Source organism: Dryobates pubescens, chromosome 2 (assembly GCF_014839835.1).
Source record: "Dryobates pubescens isolate bDryPub1 chromosome 2, bDryPub1.pri, whole genome shotgun sequence".
NCBI lineage: Eukaryota > Metazoa > Chordata > Aves > Piciformes > Picidae > Dryobates > Dryobates pubescens.
Genome location: NC_071613.1, coordinates 6830378 through 6852252, shown reverse-complemented (window position 1 = coordinate 6852252; position 21875 = coordinate 6830378). Strand labels below are relative to the sequence as shown.

The 21875-nt window shown below is 50.0% G+C and overlaps 1 protein-coding gene across 1 annotated transcript in view; it reads left to right on the top strand.

The window, feature by feature from the left end:
• LMBRD1 (LMBR1 domain containing 1) overlaps positions 1-20178 on the top strand; it is a 66385-nt gene extending 46207 nt beyond the window's left edge. Inside the window, exons 14-16 of the mRNA XM_054169646.1 lie at positions 6151-6226; positions 18953-19044; positions 19988-20178. Coding sequence (XP_054025621.1) covers positions 6151-6226; positions 18953-19044; positions 19988-20107 — 288 coding nt within the window. The 3' untranslated portion in view covers positions 20108-20178. The remainder of the gene's footprint in view (positions 1-6150; positions 6227-18952; positions 19045-19987) is intronic.
• Positions 20179-21875: the final 1697 nt, after the last annotated feature.

The window sequence follows — 21875 nt, the reverse complement described above, 5'->3', positions numbered from 1 at the left end:
AATACTGATTTTGGGGAAGGCACAACACCCTGCTTTCAAAAAATCCAGTCCCCCACCAACCTTCTTCAGCTGCAAAGATTCACTAAACTCTAACTCCTGTAACTTTAAGCAGAGCAGATGCAGAATACTTTGAGCTAAAGGACTGCAAGGAGAAATTGAAGTGGTGTTAAACATGCTGGAGGAGAGGACCCTCTGATCAGCTCCAGTGTGCTGAAGAGGGTGTGGTGGAATTGGCACTGCAGGAAGCAAAGCACTCAATAAATGCTACTTTTCTGCTGTCTTTACATCTAAATGGTGGCTAATGATGGGGAGGTTGGTCATCCTCATAGCAATCCAGGCACAATAATGGAATCACTGTTAGAGGACTCAAATATTTACTTAGAAAGTGTAATGGCTTTTTTATTAGATTTTTATGTTAGACATAGCTAAGACAAAATAAATATGCTGAGGCATCTCTAAATTGGCTCAGCTTGGCAGAATGAGGGTAGCAGCAGCAAAAAATTGAGCTGGAAAATGCTTTAGGAAAGCATTTTGCTTCTGTGGTGAGTTTACATAAGACCCCTGGCAGGATTGCTTGCTGTGTGTCTAGCCTGCAACACCCTATAGCTGTGTCTGAATTAATTATGAGCTCAAGTCCCTGCAAAAGGTGGTTTGGGGGTTGATTTTTTTTTTCCCCTTCTTCTTGAGTTTTTGGTATTGTAGGCTGTAGGTCTCTGAGTTACACTGCAGAACTGTGTGGGTGGAAGGATGGGAAGGACAATTTCATTAAGGATCCTCCTGCCAGGCAAGTCTTTAAGCCTTTGAGTGACCTGAGGAAAGAATCCTTCATGTTGAAGCATGCAGAGACAGAGGGGCAGAAGTTGGGCTGGAGGCAGAGACAGAGGGGCAGAACATGGCTTGGAGGCAGAGGGAAAGGGGCAGAAGTTGGCTTGGAGGCAGAGGGAGAGGGACAGAAGTTGGCTTGGAGGCAGAGGGAGAGGGACAGAAGTTGGCTTGGAGGCAGAGGGAGAGGGACAGGAGTTGGCTTGGAGGCAGAGGGAGAGGGGCAGGAGTTGGCTTGGAGGCAGAGGGAGAGGGGCAGGAGTTGGCTTGGAGGCAGAGGGAGAGGGGCAGGAGTTGGCTTGGAGGCAGAGGGAGAGGGGCAGGAGTTGGGCTGGAGGCAGAGGGAGAGGGGCAGGAGTTGGCTTGGAGGCAGAGGGAGAGGGGCAGAAGTTGGCTTGGAGGCAGAGGGAGAGGGGCAGAAGTTGGCTTGGAGGCAGAGGGAGAGGGACAGAAGTTGGCTTGGAGGCAGAGGGAGAGGGACAGAAGTTGGCTTGGAGGCAGAGGGAGAGGGACAGAAGTTGGCTTGGAGGCAGAGGGAGAGGGGCAGAAGTTGGCTTGGAGGCAGAGGGAGAGGGGCAGAAGTTGGGTTGGAGGCAGAGGGAGAGGGGCAGAAGTTGGGCTGGAGGCAGAGGGAGAGGGGCAGGAGTTGGCTTGGAGGCAGAGGGAGAGGGGCAGGAGTTGGCTTGGAGGCAGAGGGAGAGGGGCAGGAGTTGGCTTGGAGGCAGAGGGAGAGGGGCAGGAGTTGGCTTGGAGGCAGAGGGAGAGGGGCAGGAGTTGGCTTGGAGGCAGAGGGAGAGGGGCAGGAGTTGGCTTGGAGGCAAAGAGCCCCTCTTGGGCTCTGCTTGGCCCCTCTTGGGCTCTGCTTGGCCCCTCTTGGGCTGCTTTCCTGTTCAGTGTGACTGCTGTACCTTTCTCAGGGCAAAGTATAACTTCAAATCCCACACACTGGCATTGGTATCAGGTTTGTGGGTTTTTTGGTTCCATTAAGTCAGCTTCCACCTCAACCCACAGATTTTTTTACCTCTCTCCTTTTCCCTTCTCCTGCTCCACTGCTGGGGAGGGGGTCATAGAGTGAGAGAGTAACTGCCAGAGTGTAGCCCCAGATCCAGGCTACAGGTGGACATTCAATGAAACACCATATGTTGATACTGAGGGGGTGGAGAAAGGTTGGAACTTCAACAGCTAACATGCAGGTGGGTTTTTTTAATGACAAACAGCATCTGAATGCAGGGAGAAAGCTGGCCATGAAAAGGGGTCAAGAGAAATGAAGCACAGCAGCAGGCAGGTGGGGTCACTCAAACAGCTATTGAAATACAATCCTGATCAGCACTGCAAAGGAGGATTAGCTGCAACGATTGAGTAGAGCTACAAGTTTTCATTTGAAGGATTAAATTGTTCCAAGGCAAGATTAGCTGTCCTGCATCTCCAGCTTCTCACCTCCCATTGCAAAGAGCTGTGTTTGAAGTGCATAATGTGTAAGTGGGGTCTAGGAAAGTGCTGTTATTGTTGGAATAACACAGAGCATAAAGAACATGCTGCTAAATTACATCTGGGCTGCTCTGGCATGCCAAGGAAATAAAAGGGTTTCAGACAACATCCTCTCAAAGATCCTTTTCAGGCTGTACCAGACACACTTTCTGTCTGCCTACCCCTCATAGCTGCATGTGATGTGGTGGTTTGAAATGGGGAGAGATGGGGGCTGGAGGTGGAGTGGCAGATTTGTCTGTGCATGTTTGCAGTGAAGAAACTCTTCAAGAGTTATGGCTTTGGTGGTTAGGGAACTGAGGAGCCATGCACAGGGGCTGGGCAAGTGAAAATCAACTTGTGCACAAGCTGCCTGATGATGGAAACTCTCTGCACCATTTTGCTTGGACATGCTGCATTTGAGGGGGGCACTAAGTTGGGTGGCAATGTTGATCTGCTTGAGGGGAGGAAGGCTCTGCAAAGGGATCTGGACAGACTGGATCCATGGAGGAGGTCAGTTGTATGAGGTTCAACAAAGCCAAGTGCTGGGACCTGTGCTTGGGACACAGCAGCCCCATGCATGCTCCAGGCTTGGGGCAGAGTGGCTGCAAAGTTGTCCACTAGAGAAGGACATGGGGGTGTTAACAGCCAGCTGAACATGAGCCAACACTGTGCTCAGGTGGCCAAGAAGGTGTCCAGCATCCTGGCCTGGATCAGGAATAGTGTGGCCAGCAGGAGCAGGGAAGGGATTATTCTTCTGTGCTGGGCACTGGTGAGGCTGCACCTCAAATCCTGGGTTCAGTTTTGAGGCTCTCACTCCAAGAAGACATTGAGGGGTTGGAGCATGTCCAGAGAAGGACAGCAAAGCTGGGGAAGGGTCTGGAGAACAGGACTGGGGAGGAGCAGCTGAGGGAACTGCATTTGTTTAGTCCAGAGAAGAAGAGGCTGAGGGGAGACCTCATTGCTCTCTGCAACTCCCTGAAAGGAGGTTGCAGTGCTCTTCTCCCCAGTATCAGGTGATAGAAAGAGAGGGCATTGCCTCAGGTTACACCAGGGGAGGTTTAGGTTGGAGATGAGATAGAATTTCTTTGCTGCAAGAGTGGTCAGGGGTAGGAACAGGCTGCCAGGGAGGTGGTGGAGTCCCCATCCCTGGTGGTGTTCCAGAAACCTGTGGCCATGGCATTTGGGGAGATGGTTTGGTGGCCATGGTGGTGTTGGGTTGATGGCTGGACTGGATGATCTTAGAGGTCTTTTCCTTCCAAACCAGTTCTGTGGTTCCATGATTTCCACTGCTCCCACATCACAGACAGTTTCACATTTCAAGGAGCACCTCCCTAAGCCACCCTGTGCAGGAGCAAGCAATAAACAAACCAGGTTACAAGTCAGCTCAGTGGGTGGGCTGGCTGGCAAACAGCTGTGGGGCTCTGCTGGCTCACAACGCCGCAGTGTTTAAAAGGAGCCCTTCCCCCTTTTGCTCTACAGCAATTCCCAGTCTGGTAACCTGTCAAACTCATTTGTAACCAGAGTCTGTCATGATGCATTAGACAGGTTAGAATCCTCTTTGAATCCTGGAAGTGTTTCCTGTGGAGACTGGTGCTCTTGACAAGACCTTTTAGCTTTCAAGCGCTGTCAACTTCTCCTGGTAATTGAATGTGTGTAGAGAACTGGAGCTCCTCTGAGACAGCCTTAGCTAGACCTGGGCTACTTGCTTTGCTTAACTCTTGAACCATGGGAGTCTCCCAAGCATGTGTCCCCAGCTTAATCCAAAGTGTCTTCAGCTTTGAACTTTCATTTGGGTACTTTGCCCTTCCCAGCTGAGGCCCTGTGGCCAACTTAGTATAGTATCATAGTATCAATCAGGGTTGGAAGGGACCACAAGGATCAGCTAGTTCCAACCCCCCTGCCATGGGCAGGGACACCTCACACTAGATCAGGCTGGCCAGAGCCTCATCCAGCCTGGGCTTAAACACCTCCAGGGATGGGGCCTCGACCACCTCCCTGGACAACCCATTCCAGGGCTTCACCACTCTCATGGTGAAGAACTTCCTTCTCTCCTGCAGCCTGAATCTCCCCACCTCCAGCTTCATTCCATTCCCCCCAGTCCTATCACTACCTGAGATCCTGGGAAGTCCCTCCCCAGCCTTCTTGTAGCCCCCTTCAGATACTGGAAGGCCACAATAAGGTCACCTTGGAGCCTTCTCTTCTCCAGACTGAACAGCCCCAACTCCTTCAGTCTGTCCCCATAGGAGAGGTGCTCCAGCCCTCTGCTCATCCTCGTGGCCTTCTCTGGACACCTTCCAGCACCTCCAGATCCCTCTTGTAATAGGAGCTCCAGATCTGGAGGCAGTACTGCAGGTGGTGTCTCAGCAGAGCTGAGTAGAGGGGCAGAATCCCCTCCCTTGCCCTGCTGGCCACACTTCTCTTGCTGCAGCCCAGGATCTGATTGGCTTTCTGGGCTGCAAGTGCACACTGAGAGCTCCTGTTGAGCTTCTCCTCCCCCAGCACCCCCAAGTCTCTCTCCTCAGGGCTGCTTTCCAGCCAGTCCCTGCCCAGCCTGGATTTGTGCCTGGGATTGCCTCGACCCAGCTGCAGGACCCTGCCCTTGGTCTTGTTGAACCTCATGAGGTTGGCTTCTGCCCACCTCTCTAGCCTTTCAAGGCATCCCTTCCCTCCAGCTGTCTGCTGCACCACACAGCTTGGTGCCATCAGCAAACGTGCTGAGGGTGCACTCAATGCCACTGTCCATGGCACCCACAAAGATGTTGAACAAACCTGGTCCCAGAACTTCCACAGTTCTTCTCTGAGGGATTCTTGGTATCATCTCTTTGGACAGCTTGTGTAGCAGCTGATAGCACCAAACCTCATCTTGAGGCAGGAAAAAGATCATACAGTCATAGAATCGACCAGGTTGGAAAAGACCTCAGAGATCATCAAGTCCAACCTATTACCTAACACCTCCTGACAACTAAACCATGGCTCCCAATGCCACATCCTACTCTTTTTTGAACATCTCCAGGGATGGGGACTCTACCACCTCTTTCATCAAGTCCAACCCTCCTGCCAAAGCACAACCATGCAATCTAGCTCAGGTCACACAGGGACACATCCAGGCAGGCATTGAAAGTCTCCAGAGAAGGAGACTCCACAACCTCTCTGGGCAGCCTGTGCCAGTGCTCTGTGACCTTTACAGTAAAGAAGTTCCCCCTTGTGTTGAGGTGGAACCTCCTGTGCTGCAGCTTACATCATTGCTCCTCGTCCTATCCCAGGGCACAAGTGAGCAGAACCTGTCCCTTTCCTCCTGCCCCCCAGCCCCTGATACAGAGTTGATGTAGTTTCTTAAAGGGTCAGAACCCAAAGATTTGAGACATTTGGCTAGGAATGTTTGAGTTTCCAGTAGGTCACCATAATTTGTCTTTCTCCACTCTGGCTATGTGTTGGATACTGCTAGAGTAGATGATCTCTAAGGTCCCTTCCAACCTAAGCCTTTCTGTGATTCTCTTGGCTGGCCTTTAGGTTTTCATCATGACCCCTAGCACAGTTTGCTCCTGGTGCAAGCACTTCAGCACCAAATTCAATTCCAGAGAAAGGAGGTTTTTATTTTTCATGAGCCTTCAGAGGGAACACAGGCTGCTCATTTTGTTCTGAATGAAGGCACCTTTGGAAGTGTTCCATGTTGTACCACTCGGTTTCCTCTGCATGTACAGCTCCAGAACAATCTGAATCCTCTTGAATATTGTAAGAGGTTTGTCTAAGCCTTTTTTAGAAGGTTAATAATTTATTGGGGGGTGCCTCAGGGACTGTCCTGGTGCATGGAAGAATGTTGCTGGTGGAGTGGTGCACTAACTGTCTGTGTTTATCATGCAGAGTAATAAGACACTTGATGACCAGCCAGGGAATGTGACATTTGTATCTAAAGACTGTGATGCAGATGCACCTGAAGGTAAGAGAACTTCACTTCTTTTATTTCTCATGTGACACAGGCAATGGTCAGCTCCATCTCTTCATGGTGCTCATTTCCTTTACTCTAAGATGAAGCTTTGATGCATAGCTGTCATAGAATGTTAGGGGTTGGAAGAGACCTCTGGAGATCATCCAGTCCAACCCTCCTGCCAGAGCAGGATCACCTAGGCCAGGCCACACAGGAATGCATCCAGGTTGACCTTTAAAGTTTCTCTCTCTCTGTCTCCAGGCCACTTCTGCCCCCTTCTGGTGGTCTTCATGCCACTTCTTCCCCTCTCTCTCTGGCTGTCTCTATGCCACTTCTGCCCCCCACTCTCTGTCTCCAGGCCACTTCAGCCTCCTTCTGGCTGTTTTTGTGCCACTTCTGCCTCCCTCTCTCTATTTCCATGCCACTTCTGCCCCCTTCTGGCTGTCTCTATGCCACTTCTGCCCCCCCCCCTCTCTGGCTGTCTCCATGCCACTGCTGCGCCCCCCCCCCCCCTCTGGCTGTCTCCAGGCCACTTCTGCCCCCCTCTCTCTGTCTCCATGCCACTTCTGCTCCCCTCTCTCTGGCTGTCTCCATGCCACTTCTGCCTCACTCTCTCTATCTCCATGCCACTTCTGCCCTCCTCTCTCTGGCTGTCTCCAGGCCACTTCTGCTCTTCCTCTGTCTCCATGAAAAGCTAGGACTGAGTTTTAGCTTGGCTTCATTTAGAAGAGCCAGCTAATTGCAATCCTGCTGGATGTTTTTTTGGTTCCCTCTCCCCTTCCTTTCCCTCCCTTTGGATACAAAGCCTTTTTGATGCATTGGAGCTGCATTTGCTGTGGCAATGCTGACACTGCTCTTTAAGGTCGCCATCGATTTCCATCGACTGCTTTGGTATCTTGCTTTAAAAAATGGAGCTCAACACAAGATTTATGGCTTCCAGAATGGTCCAGATCTTTTCCCCCCCCCCCTCCCCTCCCAGAGTGAAGCTCTTCATTGTCCTCACTCTGGCAAAATTTCAGCTCCTCTCCCTACAAAGAGGAGTTGGATTCTCTGTGCAATTTATATACTTTCAAAAGGCTTGGCAGGGTTGGGGTTGTTTTTTGTCTGAAAGATAGGTTGTCCTCCTGTATTCTCATCAGTGTTCCATAGCTGCTGAATTCTGGGTGTGCTTCTGGAAGATCTTAGCACCTTCTCAGGTCTTCTTTTCCTTCCTTGCGTTAACACTATTTGATTTCAAGCGATTTTTGGACTAGTGGAGGTCACTGGACCATTGGGTTGTTCTTCCCAGTCTGGCTGGCTGTGGTCTGCTGTGCAGAGTGGTTCCTTTGTATTTCATCTTCAAATGTAGCATGGAGGTGATAGTCTCATTCTTAGAGTCATAGAATGGTTTGGGTTGGAAGGGACCCTAAAGATCATCTAGTTCTAACCCCACTGCCATGAGCAGGGACACCTCCCACCAGCCCAGGTTGCTCAAGACCTCAATTCAGCCTGGCCTTGAACACCTCTAGGAAGAGTCCATCCACAGCCTCCCTCGGCAACCTGTTCCAGTGTCTCACCACCCTCACTGGAAAGAATTTCTTCTTAATAATTCACAGAATCAACCAGGTTGGAAGAGATGTCCAAGATCATGAAGTCCAAATGATCATCTAACCCTAACTAATCAACTAGACCATGGCACTAAGTGCCTCATCCAGGCTTTTCTTAAACACCTCCTCAAGCTTCAATCCATTCCTCCTCATCCTATCACTACAACCCCTTGTAAAGGGTCCCTCCACACTCCCTCTATAAGGTCTAGAAGGGCTCTGCAGAGGGACCTTGACTGACTGGACAGATGGGCAGAGTCCAACAAGATGGCATTTAACAAATTCAAGTGCCAGGTGCTGCACTTTGGCCACAACAACCCCATGCAGAGCTACAGGCTGGGGTCAGAGTGGCTGGAGAGCAGCCAGGCAGAAAGGGACCTGGGGGTGCTGATGGACAGCCAGCAGTGTGCCCAAGAAGGCCAATGGCATCCTGGTCTGCATCAAGAATAGTGTGGCCAGCAGGAGCAGAGAAGTCATTCTGCCCTGTACTCAGCACTGGTTAGGCCACACCTTGAGTCCTGTGTCCAGTTCTGGGCCCCTCAGTTTAAGAAGGACATTGAGACTCTTGAACGTGTCCAGAGAAAGGCAGTGAGGCTGGGGAGGGGTCTGGAGCACAGCCCTGTGAGGAGAGGCTGAGGGAGCTGGGGTTGCTTAGCCTGGAGAAGAGGAGGCTCAGGAGTGACCTTATTGCTCTCTACAACTACCTGAAGGGAGATTGTAGACAGGCAGAGGTTGGTCTCTTCTCCGAGGCAAGCAGCACCAGAACAAGAGGACACAGTCTCAAGCTGTGCCAGGGGGGGTTTAGGCTGGAGGTGAGGAAGAAGTTCTTCACAAAAAAAGAGATTGACCATGGGAATGTGCTGCCCAGGGAGGTGGTGGAGTCCCCATCCCTGGAGGTGTTCAAGAGGGGACTGGACGTGGTACTTGGTGCCATGGTTTAGTCATGAGGTTGGACTTGGTGATTTTTGAGGTCTCTTCCAACCTTGGTGATTCTGTGATTCTGTCTCCCTGGTGGTTTCCATCATTTCCCAAGGGGGATGGATTTTTGTCCTGTCTCCCTCATGCTTTGAATAAATCATTCATCCATCCTTCTTTGTGCTGGCTGTTTTAAGATTTAATGTCATTTCAAGAGGGCTTTGTATTTTGACAGGTGAAATGATTTGATTTGTATCTGAGCTGCCATACTTCTGTGGCTTTTCAAAACAAGAGCCTGGAGTTCAGGAGAGCAGAGTCTGTGGGCTTTATAAATGAGATCACTCTGAGCAGGTTGTACAGATCTTTGTTTCCTGTAAATAACTCCCTGCCTTGGCTGGTGTTTGCTGCAAGAAGAGGCTGCTCACTGGCATCACTAAGCTCATTAGTCTTGACTTTGCTGGGAGTAATTCAAGTAGTCTGAATCCCTCAGGCTTTGCTGCAGCAACTGGGGACTGAACCAAACTGCCTAAATTCCACCCATGCTCCATGATGCTGAAGACCTTCAGTACTCTGCATGATTATTTCCTTTTCTTCTTCCTCATTTGCTTTGATTAATGGAAACTATATAGCTGATGCTTAAAATTGGTCTTCTGCTGAGCATAGGGAGGTGCATTAAGAGGAGTGTGGCCAGCAGATCGAGGGAGCTGCTCTTTCCCCTCTGCTCTGCCCTGGTGAGGCTGCATCTGGAATCTTCTGTCCTGTTCTGGACCCTTCAGTTCAAGAAGGACCTCAGGCAACTGCTTGAAAGAGTCCAGTGCAGAGCCACAAAGCTGCTGCAGGCAGTGGAACATCTTCCTTATGAGGAGAGCCTGAGGGAGATGAGGGCTTTGTAGCTTGGAGAGGAGGAGCCTGAGTGGTGACTTCACTCATGTTGATAAAGATGTGCAGGGTGAGTGCCCAGAGGCTGGAGCCAGGCTCTGCTGGGTGATGCCTAGTGACAGCACAGGAGGTAGTAGTGGAAGCTGAGGCACAGGAAGCTCCATGGAAACAGGAGGAAGAATTTCTTCACTATGAAGGTGAGAGAATGCTGGAACAGGCTGCCCAGGTGGGTTGTGGAGTCTCCCTCTCTGGAGATATTCAAAACCCACCTGGCTGTGTTCCTGTGTGACCTGCCCTAGGTGATCCTGCTCTGGCAGGGGGGTTGGACTGGATGACTTTTTGAAGTTCCTTCCAACCCCTAACATTCTGCGATGCTGTGATGTTATTGACTGCTCTGATACTGGGATTTTTATCCTGTGTGAACCACTGAACTGGATCTAAATGCAGATATTGATTTGTTATCTGAGCGCTTCCTGTATTTGTCTTTGATTTAAACTGAACTCATTCCAGCAGGTGTTTTTTCCTTAAACATAAACCAAAGTCTGAGCTTTTAATGGCTGTGCTGATAGATAAGCTCATAGCTATCTGCTTTATCTTATTGAATACTCTGATGTTGTAGGTATGATTTCTGCTTTAAGGACTTGGATTCTTTCCTTTCTAGGATGGTATGAGAGTCCTGATTCCATCTTGTAGCAACTAGTGGTGTGGCCCAAGGATCAGTGCTGGGCCCCATGCTCTTTAACATCTTTATTGATGATCTGGATGAGGGCATCGAGTCCTTCATCAGTAAATTTGCAGATGACACCAAGCTGGGGGCAGGAGCTGATCTACTGGAGGGTAGAGAGGCTCTGCAGAGGGATCTCGACAGGCTGGACAGATGGGCAGAGGCCAAGGGCATGAGATTGAACACATCCAAGTGCCAGGTTCTGCACATTGGCCACAGCAACCCCAGGCAGTGCTACAGGCTGGGGGCAGAGTGGCTGGAGAGCGGCCAGGCAGGGAGGAACCTGGGGGTGCTGGCTGAACATGAGCCTGCAGTGTGCCCAGGCAGCCAAGAGGGCCAATGGCATCCTGGCCTGCATCAGGAACAGTGTGGCCAGCAGGAGCAGGGAGGTCATTCTGTCCCTGTACGCTGCACTGGTTAGGCCACACCTTGAGTCCTGTGTCCAGTTCTGGGCCCCTCAGTTTAGGAAGGAGGTTGACTTGCTGGAAGGTGTCCAGAGAAGGGCAACAAAGGTGGGGAGGGGTTTGGAACACAAGCCCTGTGAGGAGAGGCTGAAGGAGCTGGGGTTGCTTAGCCTGGGGAAGAGGAGGCTCAGGGGTGACCTTATTACTCTCTACAACTCCCTGAAGAGAGGTTGTAGACAGGCAGAGGTTGGTCTCTTCTCCGAGGCAAGCAGCACCAGAACAAGAGGACACAGTCTCAGGCTGCACCAGGGGAGGTTTAGGCTGGAGGTGAGCAGAAAGTTCTTCCCAGAGAGAGTTGTTGGACATTGGAATGTGCTGCCCAGGGAGGTGGTGGAGTCACCATCCCTGGAGGTGTTCAAGAGGAGACTTGACAGGGTGCTTGGTGCATGGTTTAGGTGGGTTGGATTGGTTGATGGGTTGCAGCCTAAACCATTCCATGATTCTGTCTATCTATGAAAACACAATCTTACAAAATCCACACTTCAGTATCTAGGGTTAAATATGTAATTTGTGGGGGACTTGAGCATTTCATTGTCTGCTTTCCTGTACCAACGCTTGAACCTGCTGGCTATCAAGAGAAGCGTGGCCAGCAGGTCGAGGGAGGTGATTCTCCCCCTCTACTCAGCTCTGGTGAGACCTCACCTGGAGTACTGCCTCCAGTTCTGGAGCCCCTATTACATGAGGGATCTGGAGGTGCTGGAAGGTGTCCAGGGAAGAGCCATGGGAATGATTAGGGGGCTGGAGCTGCTCTGTTATGAGGACAGACTGAGGGAGCTGGGGCTGTTCAGTCTGGAGAGGAGAAGGCTCTGGGGAGACCTCATTGTGGCCTTGCAGTATCTGAAGGGGGCTACAAGAAAGCTGGGGAGGGACTTCTTAGGATGTCAGGGAGTGATAGGACTGGGGGGAATGGAGCAAAACTAGATGTGGGTAGATTCAAATTGGATGTGAGAAAGAAGTTGTTCCCCATGAGGGTAGTGAGACACTGGCACAGGTTGCCCAGGGAGGTGGTGGAAGCCTCATGCCTGAAGGTTTTGAAAGCCAGGCTGGATGTGGCTCTGGGCAACCTGCTCTAGTATGAGGGGTCTCTGCAAAAGGCTGGGTGGCTTGGAAGCCCAGGGTAGGGGGTTGGAACTGGCTGATCCTTGAGGTCCCTTCCAATCCTGACAAATCTGTGATTCTATGATTTATCTACTCCTGTTATGCAGGAGCTCAACCTGCTTTCTGCTGGCTGCCAGAGGCCATAATAGCTTAGCTACATGCAACAGTCCAGAAGCCAAACTGTAGTGGAATAGGCTGCATCTTACAAGTCAATAAAGCACCTTCTTTTCCTAGTTCTGTTTAAACCTCTTGGCCAAAAGGCTCTGTTCTGATTAACATAGATTTTTTTTTATTAAAGCTTTGAAAGCAGCCTGTTGGAGCAGCAAAGTCAATCCATTTGTTACAGGCAAGCCCAGCAGTTTTCACTGCTGGATCCAGTAGGATCCATCTGATCATTATTTTCCAGGACTAATGCCAGCTGAGCTGTTGGGTCCACAGCTCACTTAAGCCTAAGGTGAGGCAAAGGAGTTCAATTCCTTGATTTCAGAGTGGACTAAGCACTGAAAACCTGGTGGAGGATTAGCTAAAGATTGATGAGGTTTAATGTAAATGAGGATTGACTCGGGTGGGGGCCTCTATGCAAGGCTTTTCCCAACCTTAATTATGAGATCTGATAAACACCATCTGTCTCTCTTTCTGTACCTAGAAAACCAGGAAAGCTTTTTTTTTTTTGTTTAAGCATCATTCACTTTAAATGCAGAAGATGCTATAAATCCCCTTTGGAGTCTCTCATTTCCTTAATTGGGGAGAGAAGCCTCCCCTGGTGGTTCTAAATGCTGAGGGCAGTGTTAGCTGGCCCTCTTGCACAGACATGCTCCAAGGCCAATTGCATATCCAGTGGGAGAGAGAAGCTGTCTTCATTTATCTTAGGCAGCAACCTGTGACTACAGCTGGTGAAGCTTCAGGTGGTTCTTGTTCATGAGGGTTGTGAAACACTGGAACAGGTTGCCCAGGGAGGTGGTTGGGGCCCCATCCCTGGAGATATTCAAGGTGAGGCTGGACAGGGCTCTGGGCAACCTGATTTAGTGGAGGGTGTCTCTGCTGAGTGCAGAGGGGCTTGGACTGGATGACCTTTGGAGGTCCCTTCCAACTCAAACCATTCTGTGATATTCAAACACAGCTTGCCCAATAGAAAGGATCAATTCATGAAGGTGGTCACTGCCAAAGACATCCTGCAGCTGGGTTGGATGGATTACACTGGACTGGGCAGATCCTATCTAAACTGGTAGAGAGAGAAACCTGACTGGCAGTCAAGTACATCACAAATTGCATGTCTGGAGGAGGCAGGAGAGGTGAAAGGCTGGGAAGGAGGCAGGAGAGGTGAAAGGCTGGGAAGGAGGCAGGAGAGGTGAAAGGCTGGGGAAGGAGGCAGGAGAGATGAGAGGCTGGGAAGGAAGCCATTGTTTTCAGAGCACCATCAGTGAGAGAAATCCCTCAGTCACATCCAGCTTCTTCTCTAAAACAATTTCCCAGTGGCTCTCTCAAGTTTGACTCCTTAATGACAGTCAGAAGTGGTTTTGCTCTCCAGAGAAGCAGCAAAGCTTTCCAGCACTGGAAGTTTGCCCTACTTTGTCAGGTGTTTCTTTTGAGCTGGCTATAAATACTCCTCTCTACAGACAGAGTATGAGGGACCCAGTGTTAGGCTAGTAAGAGGTCAAGATCAGTCTGTTAAAAGATTTCCTTTCTCCCCATTCTCCATGCTCTTCCATGGAGTATGATTTCAGGATGGAGAAAACAATGAGTCCTTTCTCCAGAGGACAGCATCCTTCTTAGGTGGTCACCTGAAGCTGGTGTGAGGCAAGTGGAAAGGACAGGACTGAAATGAGGTTCACACTGAAGGTCAGGTGTTGTGGTACAGTTTCAAGGAGGAGTCTGAAAACAGATTAAGCCTAAGTTTGTACCAAGCTGATACTAGGAAACATGTGAGGGAGCTAATGGAATACTGTGTCCAGTTCTGGGCTTCCCAGTTCAGGAAGGACAAGGAACTACTGGAGAGAGTCCAGCAGGGAGCCTCTAAGATGGTGAAGGGACTGGAATGTCTGACTTAGAGGCTGAGAGAGCTGGGACTGTTTAGCCTGGAGAAGAGCAGGCTGAGGAGGTTTCTCTTTCATGCTGCTCAGTGTCTAATGGGCAAGTGTCAGGAGGATGGAGCCAGACTCTTCTCAGTGGTATCCAGGGACAGGCAATGAGAAATGGACACAAACTGGAACTCAGGAGGTTCCTTGTGAACATAAAGGAAGACAAATTCTTCACTTTGAGAGTGGCAGAGCCCTGGAGCAGGCAGCCCAGACAGGTTGTGGAGCCTCCTTCTTTGGAGGCATTCCAAACCCACCTGAACATGTTCCTGTGTGCTTTTCTCTGGGTGATGCTGCTCTAGCAGGGGGATTGAACTAGGTGATCTTCAGCTGTTGTCCAGGGAGGTGGTGGAAGCTTCATCCCTGCAGGTTTTGAAGGCCAGACTGAGCAACCTGCTGTAGTGTGAGGTGTCTCTGCCCATGGCAGGGGGGTTGGAATTGGCTGATCCTTGAGGTCCCTTCCAACCCTGACAATTGTATGATTCCATGACCCTTCCAACCCCCACCATTCTGTGATTCTCTGTGTATCTATGATAGATTATGCTGCCTGACTGCTTGCTTTTGGCACTTCACCTCCATGTTCATCCCTAGGGTGTTGTTCTCAATAGCTACATCTTTAATAAGTCAGGATCTTCAGGGGAGACTCACCAAAAAAACAAAACCCTTTTTGAAGCAGTTCAAACTGAAGTCAGTAATTTCAAGGCAAGAAATAGCAATTACATGGCTTGTGCATGAACACCTGTGGCCAGGGATAGTGTCATTAACAAATTGCATGTAGGGTGTCCAAAGCTATCCAGTTTCAATAGCACAAAGAACACTTTTCTCCTCTGCAGGCTGATCCAATTATTGCTTTCCCCTAGAATAATAACAAGAAAGGACATTATCTCTGTTTGGAATTAATGTGGCTTCAATTCTGAGCCCTTGGTTAATGCTCTGCCTTTCCGTTGTCCACTTGGCCTTGTAGCATGAGGGGTTTCTTTCGCCCAGAAGGTACTTAGGAAACATCAGAATACAGAATTAACCAGGTGGGAAAAGACCTTTGAGATCATCCAGCCCAACCTATCACCCAGCACCATCTAATCAACTAAACCATGGCACCAAGTGCCTCATCCAGGCTCTTTTTAAACACCTCCAGTGATGGTGACTCCACCACCTCCCTCAGCAGCACATTCCAATGGCCAATCTCTCTTGCTGGGAAGAACTTCTTCCTAACATGCAGCCTGAACCTCCCCTGGTACAGCTTGAGACTGTGTCCTCTTGTTCTGTTCTCTTGCCAGAATCAAGTCTGATGGGTTGGACTTGATGATCTTTGAGGTCTCTTCCAACCTTAGTGATTCTGTGATTCTGAAGTCATCCTTTAAAATCGGGAGCAAATGAGATGGACAGGTTTAGCTCCTTGGTTCTCATGAAGTGGATTTCCCCCAGTCTGTTCATGCATTCAAATCTTGGTGCCCTCAGGGCTTCTCTGTAACCAAACTCAAACACAAATCTTGCAGCTGGGTGCAGTTTCCCGCTGCAGGGCCATAGCTGTGCTAGGATGAACTTCAAATCTAAAATGGCAAACAAGACACAGAAGTGGTGGAGCAAAGCCAGAGCAAGCATGATGATCAGAGGGCTGGAGCACCTCTCCTGTGAGGACAGGTTGGAAGAACTGAGGTGTTTAGGAAGAGACTGGATGGGGTGCTTGTTGCCATGGTTTAGTTGATTAGATGGTGTTGGATGTTAGGTTGGACTCGATCTCAAAGGTCTCTTCCAACCTGGTCCATTCCATTCCATTCCATTCCATTCCATTCCATTCCATTCCATTCCATTCCATTCCATTCCATTCCATTCCATTCCATTCCATTCCATTCCATTCCATTCCATGCTGTTCAGTCTAGAGAAGGAAGGCAAGGATGCAGACAGACCCTAGAGCAGCCTTCCAGCACCTGAAGGGGCTACAGGAGAGCTGGGGAAGGACTTCTGACAAGAGCTTGTAGTGATAGAATGAGGAGGAATGGATTGAAGCTTGAGGAGGGCAGATTTAGACTGGAGATTGGGAAGAAATTCTCTCCAGTGAGGGTGGGGAGACATTGGAACAGGTTGCTCAGGGGGAGGCTGTGGCTGCCTCCTCCTTGGAGGTGTTCAAGGCCAGGCTGGATGAGGCCTTGAGCAACCTGAGCTGGTGGAATGGAATGGAATGGAATGGAATGGAATGGAATGGAATGGAATGGAATGGGACGGAATGGGACCAGGTTGGAAGGTGTCTCTGCCCACAGCAGAGGGGATTGGAACTTTAAGGCCCTTTCTTGGCATCTCACCACCCTTGCTGTGTTTGTCATCTGAGCAGACTGCCCAGGCAGGTGCTGGAGTCACCATTCCTGGAGGTGTTCAAGGAACCTATGGCCATGGTGGTGTTGGGTTGAGGGTTGGACTGGATGATCTTAGAGGTCTTTTCCAACCTTAGTGATTCTGTAGGGCAATGCTAAACCACAGGTTAAAAAAAACCCCAAACAAACGAAAAAAGAATGCAAAGGAAACTAACCAACGAGAATAAAACAAACCAAGCCCAAAACCAAACCAAGGAACAACCACAACAACAAAACCCAGAACCAGCCCACCCCAACCCCCCCAGAGCTACTGGGCTGAACCAGCAGGCAGCTGTTTGTGCTTGCAGGTTAGGCCTCCCTTCACAAAGATTCTAAATAGCTGCAAACTGTTGTTCAGTATCTGAGTGCTTTGGTGCTTTTGTGCTTCTGCAATGCACTTTAGTGCCTCAAAGTGCTGCCAGCTGGAACTTTTGAAAGCCTGAAGTGCTTCCCATCTCATTAGATGGGGGGAGCTTATTGGAGCTACCTACAACCACTTAGGAAATGTTTTCAGCTCCTTTCGGTGGTGAGGAAACCATTTCCAGTTGTGCTTTTTTTTCCAACCTGCTTTTCGGTCTGATCAGGGATCAGAGGTGGGAATTGGTTGCAAAGTTCAGCTTGAGGCAAGTGGAGGTGGAGCTCTAATGCTGGCGTGATTGGGAAAGCTGAAAAGTGGCAGCTTGAAGGTTGAAGCAATATAGAATTGTCAGGGTTGGAAGGGACCTCAAGGGTCAGCCAGTTCCAACCCCCCTGCCATGGCCAGGGACACCTCACACTACAGCAGGTTGGTCACAGCCACATCCAGCCTGGCCTGAAAAACCTCCAGGGATGAGGCTTCCACCACCTCCCTGGGCAACCTGTTCCAGTGTCTCACCACCCTCGTGGGGAAGAACTTCTTCCTAACATCCAGTTTGAATCTACCCATATATGGAAGATGTAAGCTGAGGGAAGGATTGGGATGGCATTCAACAAGTCCAAGTGCCAGGTGCTGCACTTTGGCCACGGCAACCCCGTGCAAAGCTACAGGCTGGGTTCAGGGTGGCTGGAGAGCTCCCAGAGAGGGACCTGGGGGTGCTGATTGACAGCTGCCTAAACATGAGCCAGCAGTGTGCCCAGGTGGCCAAGATGGCCAATGGCATCCTGGCCTCCATTAGGAATAGTGTGGCCAGCAGGAGCAGGGAGGTCATTGTGCCCCTGTACTCTGCATTGGTTAGGCTGCACCTTGAGTCCTGTGTCCAGTTCTGGGCCCCTCAGTTTAAGAAGGACATTGAGACACTTGAACGTGTCCAGAGAAGGGCAACAAGGCTGGGGAGAGGCCTTGAGCACAGCCCTGTGAGGAAAGGCTGAGGGAGCTGGGGTTGTTTAGCTTGGAGAAGAGGAGGCTCAGGGCTGACCTCATTGCCCTCTACAACTACCTAAAGGTAGTTGTAGCCGGGAAAGGGTTGGTCTCTTCTCCCAGGCAAGCAGCACCAAAACAAGGGGACACAGTCTCAAGCTGCACCAGGGGAAGTTTAGGCTGGAGGTGAGCAGAAAGTTCTTCCCTGAGAGAGTCGTTGGACATTGGAAAGTGCTGCCCAGGGAGGTGGTGGAGTCACCGTCCCTGGAGGGGTTCAAGAGGAGATTGGATGTGGCACTTGGTGCCATGGTCTAGTCGTGAGGTCTGTGGTGACAGGTTGGACTTTATGATCCTCAAGGTTTCTTCCAACCTTGGTGATACGGTGATACTGAGATAAGTGGTATGGGATGCTCCAAACTGAAACTCATAAAGGGTTTATGCAGCAGATTGATTTTTGAGCTACTGAAACCAGGGAGGCAGCATCAGAGGCTGGGTTGTGAAGTGCAAAGTCACTCAGGTGCTGAATGAGGCTGATAGTGATTTTGTGTCTCTGTATGACACTAAATTGGGTGGGAGGGTTGATCTGCTTGAGGGTAGGGAGGAGAGCCTAAGGGTCAAAGTGTTCCAAAATATTTACCCTCATCTATTTCATCCAATCCTGCAGAAAGCCATCTGTAAGGCTTTTAGCTGGTTGGTTTAATTCAAGGAACCAGCTGGAGAGCTGCAGATGGTGGTGATGATCCTGTCTGCTTCCCTTCACCTACTAGGAAGGATCTTCACTTCTTCCTTACTTTGGCTGAGAATTCCCTTTTTCTATGGACCTGTCACACACAGGCTCACAGGATGTTAGGGGTTGGAAAGGACCTCTGGAGGTCTTCCAGTCCAACCGCCCTGCCAGAGCAGGACCACAGAATCCAGCACAGGTCATACGGGAAGGTTTAAAAGGTTTAAGGTTTAAAAGCTCTTCTCTGCTGTTTATAGGATAAACAGTAAAGCTCTTTGCTTCCAGCCCCACAGGGGTGGAGCAGGCTTCAGGTGAGGCCTGGAAAGCAAAGATCTCAGGATGTAGGGGTTGGTAGGGACCTCAGGACATCGAGTCCAATCCCCCTGCCAGAGCAGGACCATAGAGCCCAGTGCAGGTCACAGAGGAACACACCCAGACAGGGCTTGAGAGTATCCAGAGAAGGAGACTCCACAACATCTCTGGGCAGCCTGTTCCAGTGCTCTGTGACCCTCACAGTGAAGAAGGTCCTCCTCATGCTGAGGTGGAAGCTCCTGAGTTGTTTCGTGTTACTCACCCTTTGCTTTCCTTCCAGAGCAGTGCATCGTGACCCGGACGTACCTCTTCCTTCATAAGTTCTGGTTCTTCAGTGCTGCCTACTACTTTGGGAACTGGGCATTCATTGCTGTAAGTATTTCTGTAGAGAGAAATCAGGTTGGATAATTTATATTGAATAGATTTGTAATGGACATAATACTGAATTAGACAATGGGCTAGGTTGGAAGGGAGCTTAGAGGCATTTTATCCCCTGTGCTGTGCCCTGGAGAGGCCACAATTGTGTCCGGTTCTGGGCCCCTCAGTTCAAGAAGGCCCTCAGGGAACTGCTTGAGAGAGTCCAGGGCAGAGCCACAAGAATTATGAAGGCAGTGGAACATCTCTCTGTGAGGCCAGGCTGAGGGAATTGGGGCTTGGAGCGGAGGAGCCTGAGGGGTGACCTCATTGCTGGGGATAAAGATGTGCAGGGCTGGAGCCAGGCTCTGCTCAGGGATGTCCAGGGACAGCACAAGGAGCAAGTGCTGCAAGCTGGAGTAGAGGAGGTTCCATGGGAACAGAAGCAGAACCTGAATCATTTTCAGCACCCCTCTGCCCTTTTGTGTTTTACATCTCTTGCCACTTCAATCATGGAGGGCTGGGGCACCCGTCCTATGAGGACAGACTGGGGGAGTTGGGGTTGTTCAGTCTGGAGAAGAGAAGGCTCTGAGGAGACCTAATTGTGGTCTTCCAGTACCTGAAGAGGGCTACAAGAAAGCTGGGGAGGGACTTTCTAGGGTGTCAGGGAGTGATAAGACTGGGGGGGATGGAACAAAACTAGAAATGGGGAGATTCAGATTGGATGTTAGGAAGAAGTTCTTCCCCAGGAGGGTGGTGAGACACTGGCACAGGTTGCCCAGGGAGGTGGTGGAAGCCTCATGCCTGGAGGTTTTGAAGGCCAGGCTGGATGTGGCTGTGAGCAACCTGCTGTAGTGTGAGGTGTCCCTGGTCATGGCAGGGAGGTTGGAACTGGCTGCTCCTTGAGGTCCCTTCCAACCCTGACAGTTCTGTGGTAACTTTCCTTGTTTTACATTTGCAGGTCTTTCTCATTGGATTAATTGTTTCGTGCTGCAAAGGCAAGAAGTCAGTCATTGAAGGTGAAGTGGATGAAGATGATTCAGACATGAGTGATGATGAACTGACTTCTTACTACCACTGATATGCTTTTTGTCTCCAGGATTGCCAACTGTGGTTTAAAGCTAGGATGAAAGTCATAGCCAATTGGTATCCAAGTCAAAAGGGAGGGAATAAAGCTGCTCACTGAAAGGGGTGGGAAAACCCAGAAGCTCACTTTTTGAGTCTCACTGTTAATCTCACAACAAATATTGAAGCTAGGTTGGAATGACAGAAAAAATTATTGGTTTCTGATTCAGTGTCTGTGTAACTTTCTGCTGTTGTTAACTATTTCATCATTCAGCACGTTGTTAACTTCAGTTTTCCTAGATACTTCCATGCCTGACTTGTAGGACTTCTTTTATGCAAGCTCATTTTTGAAACTAGCTGAAAATCCTGCAAAGCAGCTGCTGCTGGAAAGATGTGGATGGAGGTTTACACTTCCAGAAGGATGTGGCTTCACTTTCCCATTCATTTTGGTGCCATTTCTGGGATTCTCTCCTTTCAAACATGCCAAAACCATCCATTGAAGTGGTGAGTGAGTCCCCAGGCTCAAGGAGGAGTCATTTTCATCCTCTTTTCCCCACTGAGTTACAAGGGGAAGTCCTCAGGTGGCTTTGAGGTGGCTTTTTACCCTGTCAGAGTATCCAGGACAACATTCAGCGTGGTTGCAGCGGTTTGGTTCAGTTCGGTCCTGGAGCTGCCTTAGTAAATAATAACCAAGGGAATAATGAAGATGTGATTAATTTGTAACTTGCTTTATCCCTTGGATGCAGATGATCTAACTTGGAGTTCTCTTCCAGTATTTAATGTCGGTGTTGTCAAGTTGTTTACAAGCCAACATGTTTCTATAAACACAGCTCAGAAATGGTGTTGTCATTCCTGCCTCTGTGAGGCAAGGTTATTGTAGGTCTGCAGCTGCTCAGCTGCGTTTTCCAAGGCTCAAAACTATCAGCAGATGCACTTTGATAGGCTGAGAAGCAGGGAAAATTGACTAGGAGAGGGTTTGAAACTTCTGGTGCTGGAATGGGTCCAGAGTGGGCCACAAAGATGAGGGCTGGAGCATTGTGCCCCTGTACTCAGCACTGGTTTGGCCACACCTTGAGTCCTGTGTCCAGTTCTGGGCTCCTCAGTTTAAGAAAGACTTTGAGACACTTGAACATGTCCAGAGAAAGGCAATGAGGCTGGGGACGGGTCTGGAGCACAGCCCTGCAAGGAGAGGCTGAGGGAGCTGGGGTTGCTTAGCCTGGAGAAGAGGAGGCTCAGGGGAGACCTTCTTGCTCTCTCCAACTCCCTGAAGGGAGGTTGTAGCCAGGTGGGGGTTGGTCTCTTCTCCCAGGCAAGCAGCATCAGAACAAGAGGACACAGTCTCAAGCTGCACCAGGGGAGATTTAGGCTAAAGGATAGGAAGAAATTCTACACAGAAATAGAGATTGGCCATTGGAATGTGCTGCCCTGGGAGCTGGTGGAGTCCCCATCATTGGAGGTGTTTAGGAGGAGCCTTGATGGGGTGCTTGATGCCATGGTGTAGTTGATTAGGTGGTGTTGGATAATAGGTTGGACGTGATGATCTCAAAGGTCTCTTCCAACCTGGTCTGGTCTACTCTACTCTACTCCACTCTACTCTACTCCACTCTACCATCCACTCCAACGGTTGTGCTCCAGCCCTGCACATATTAATCACCAGCAATGAGGGCAGCCCTCAGGCTCCTCTTCTCCAAACCCCAGCTCCCTCAGCCTGGCCTCACAGGGAGATGTTCCACTGCTTGCAGCAGCTCTGTGGCTCTGTGCTGGACTCTCTCAAGTGATTCCCT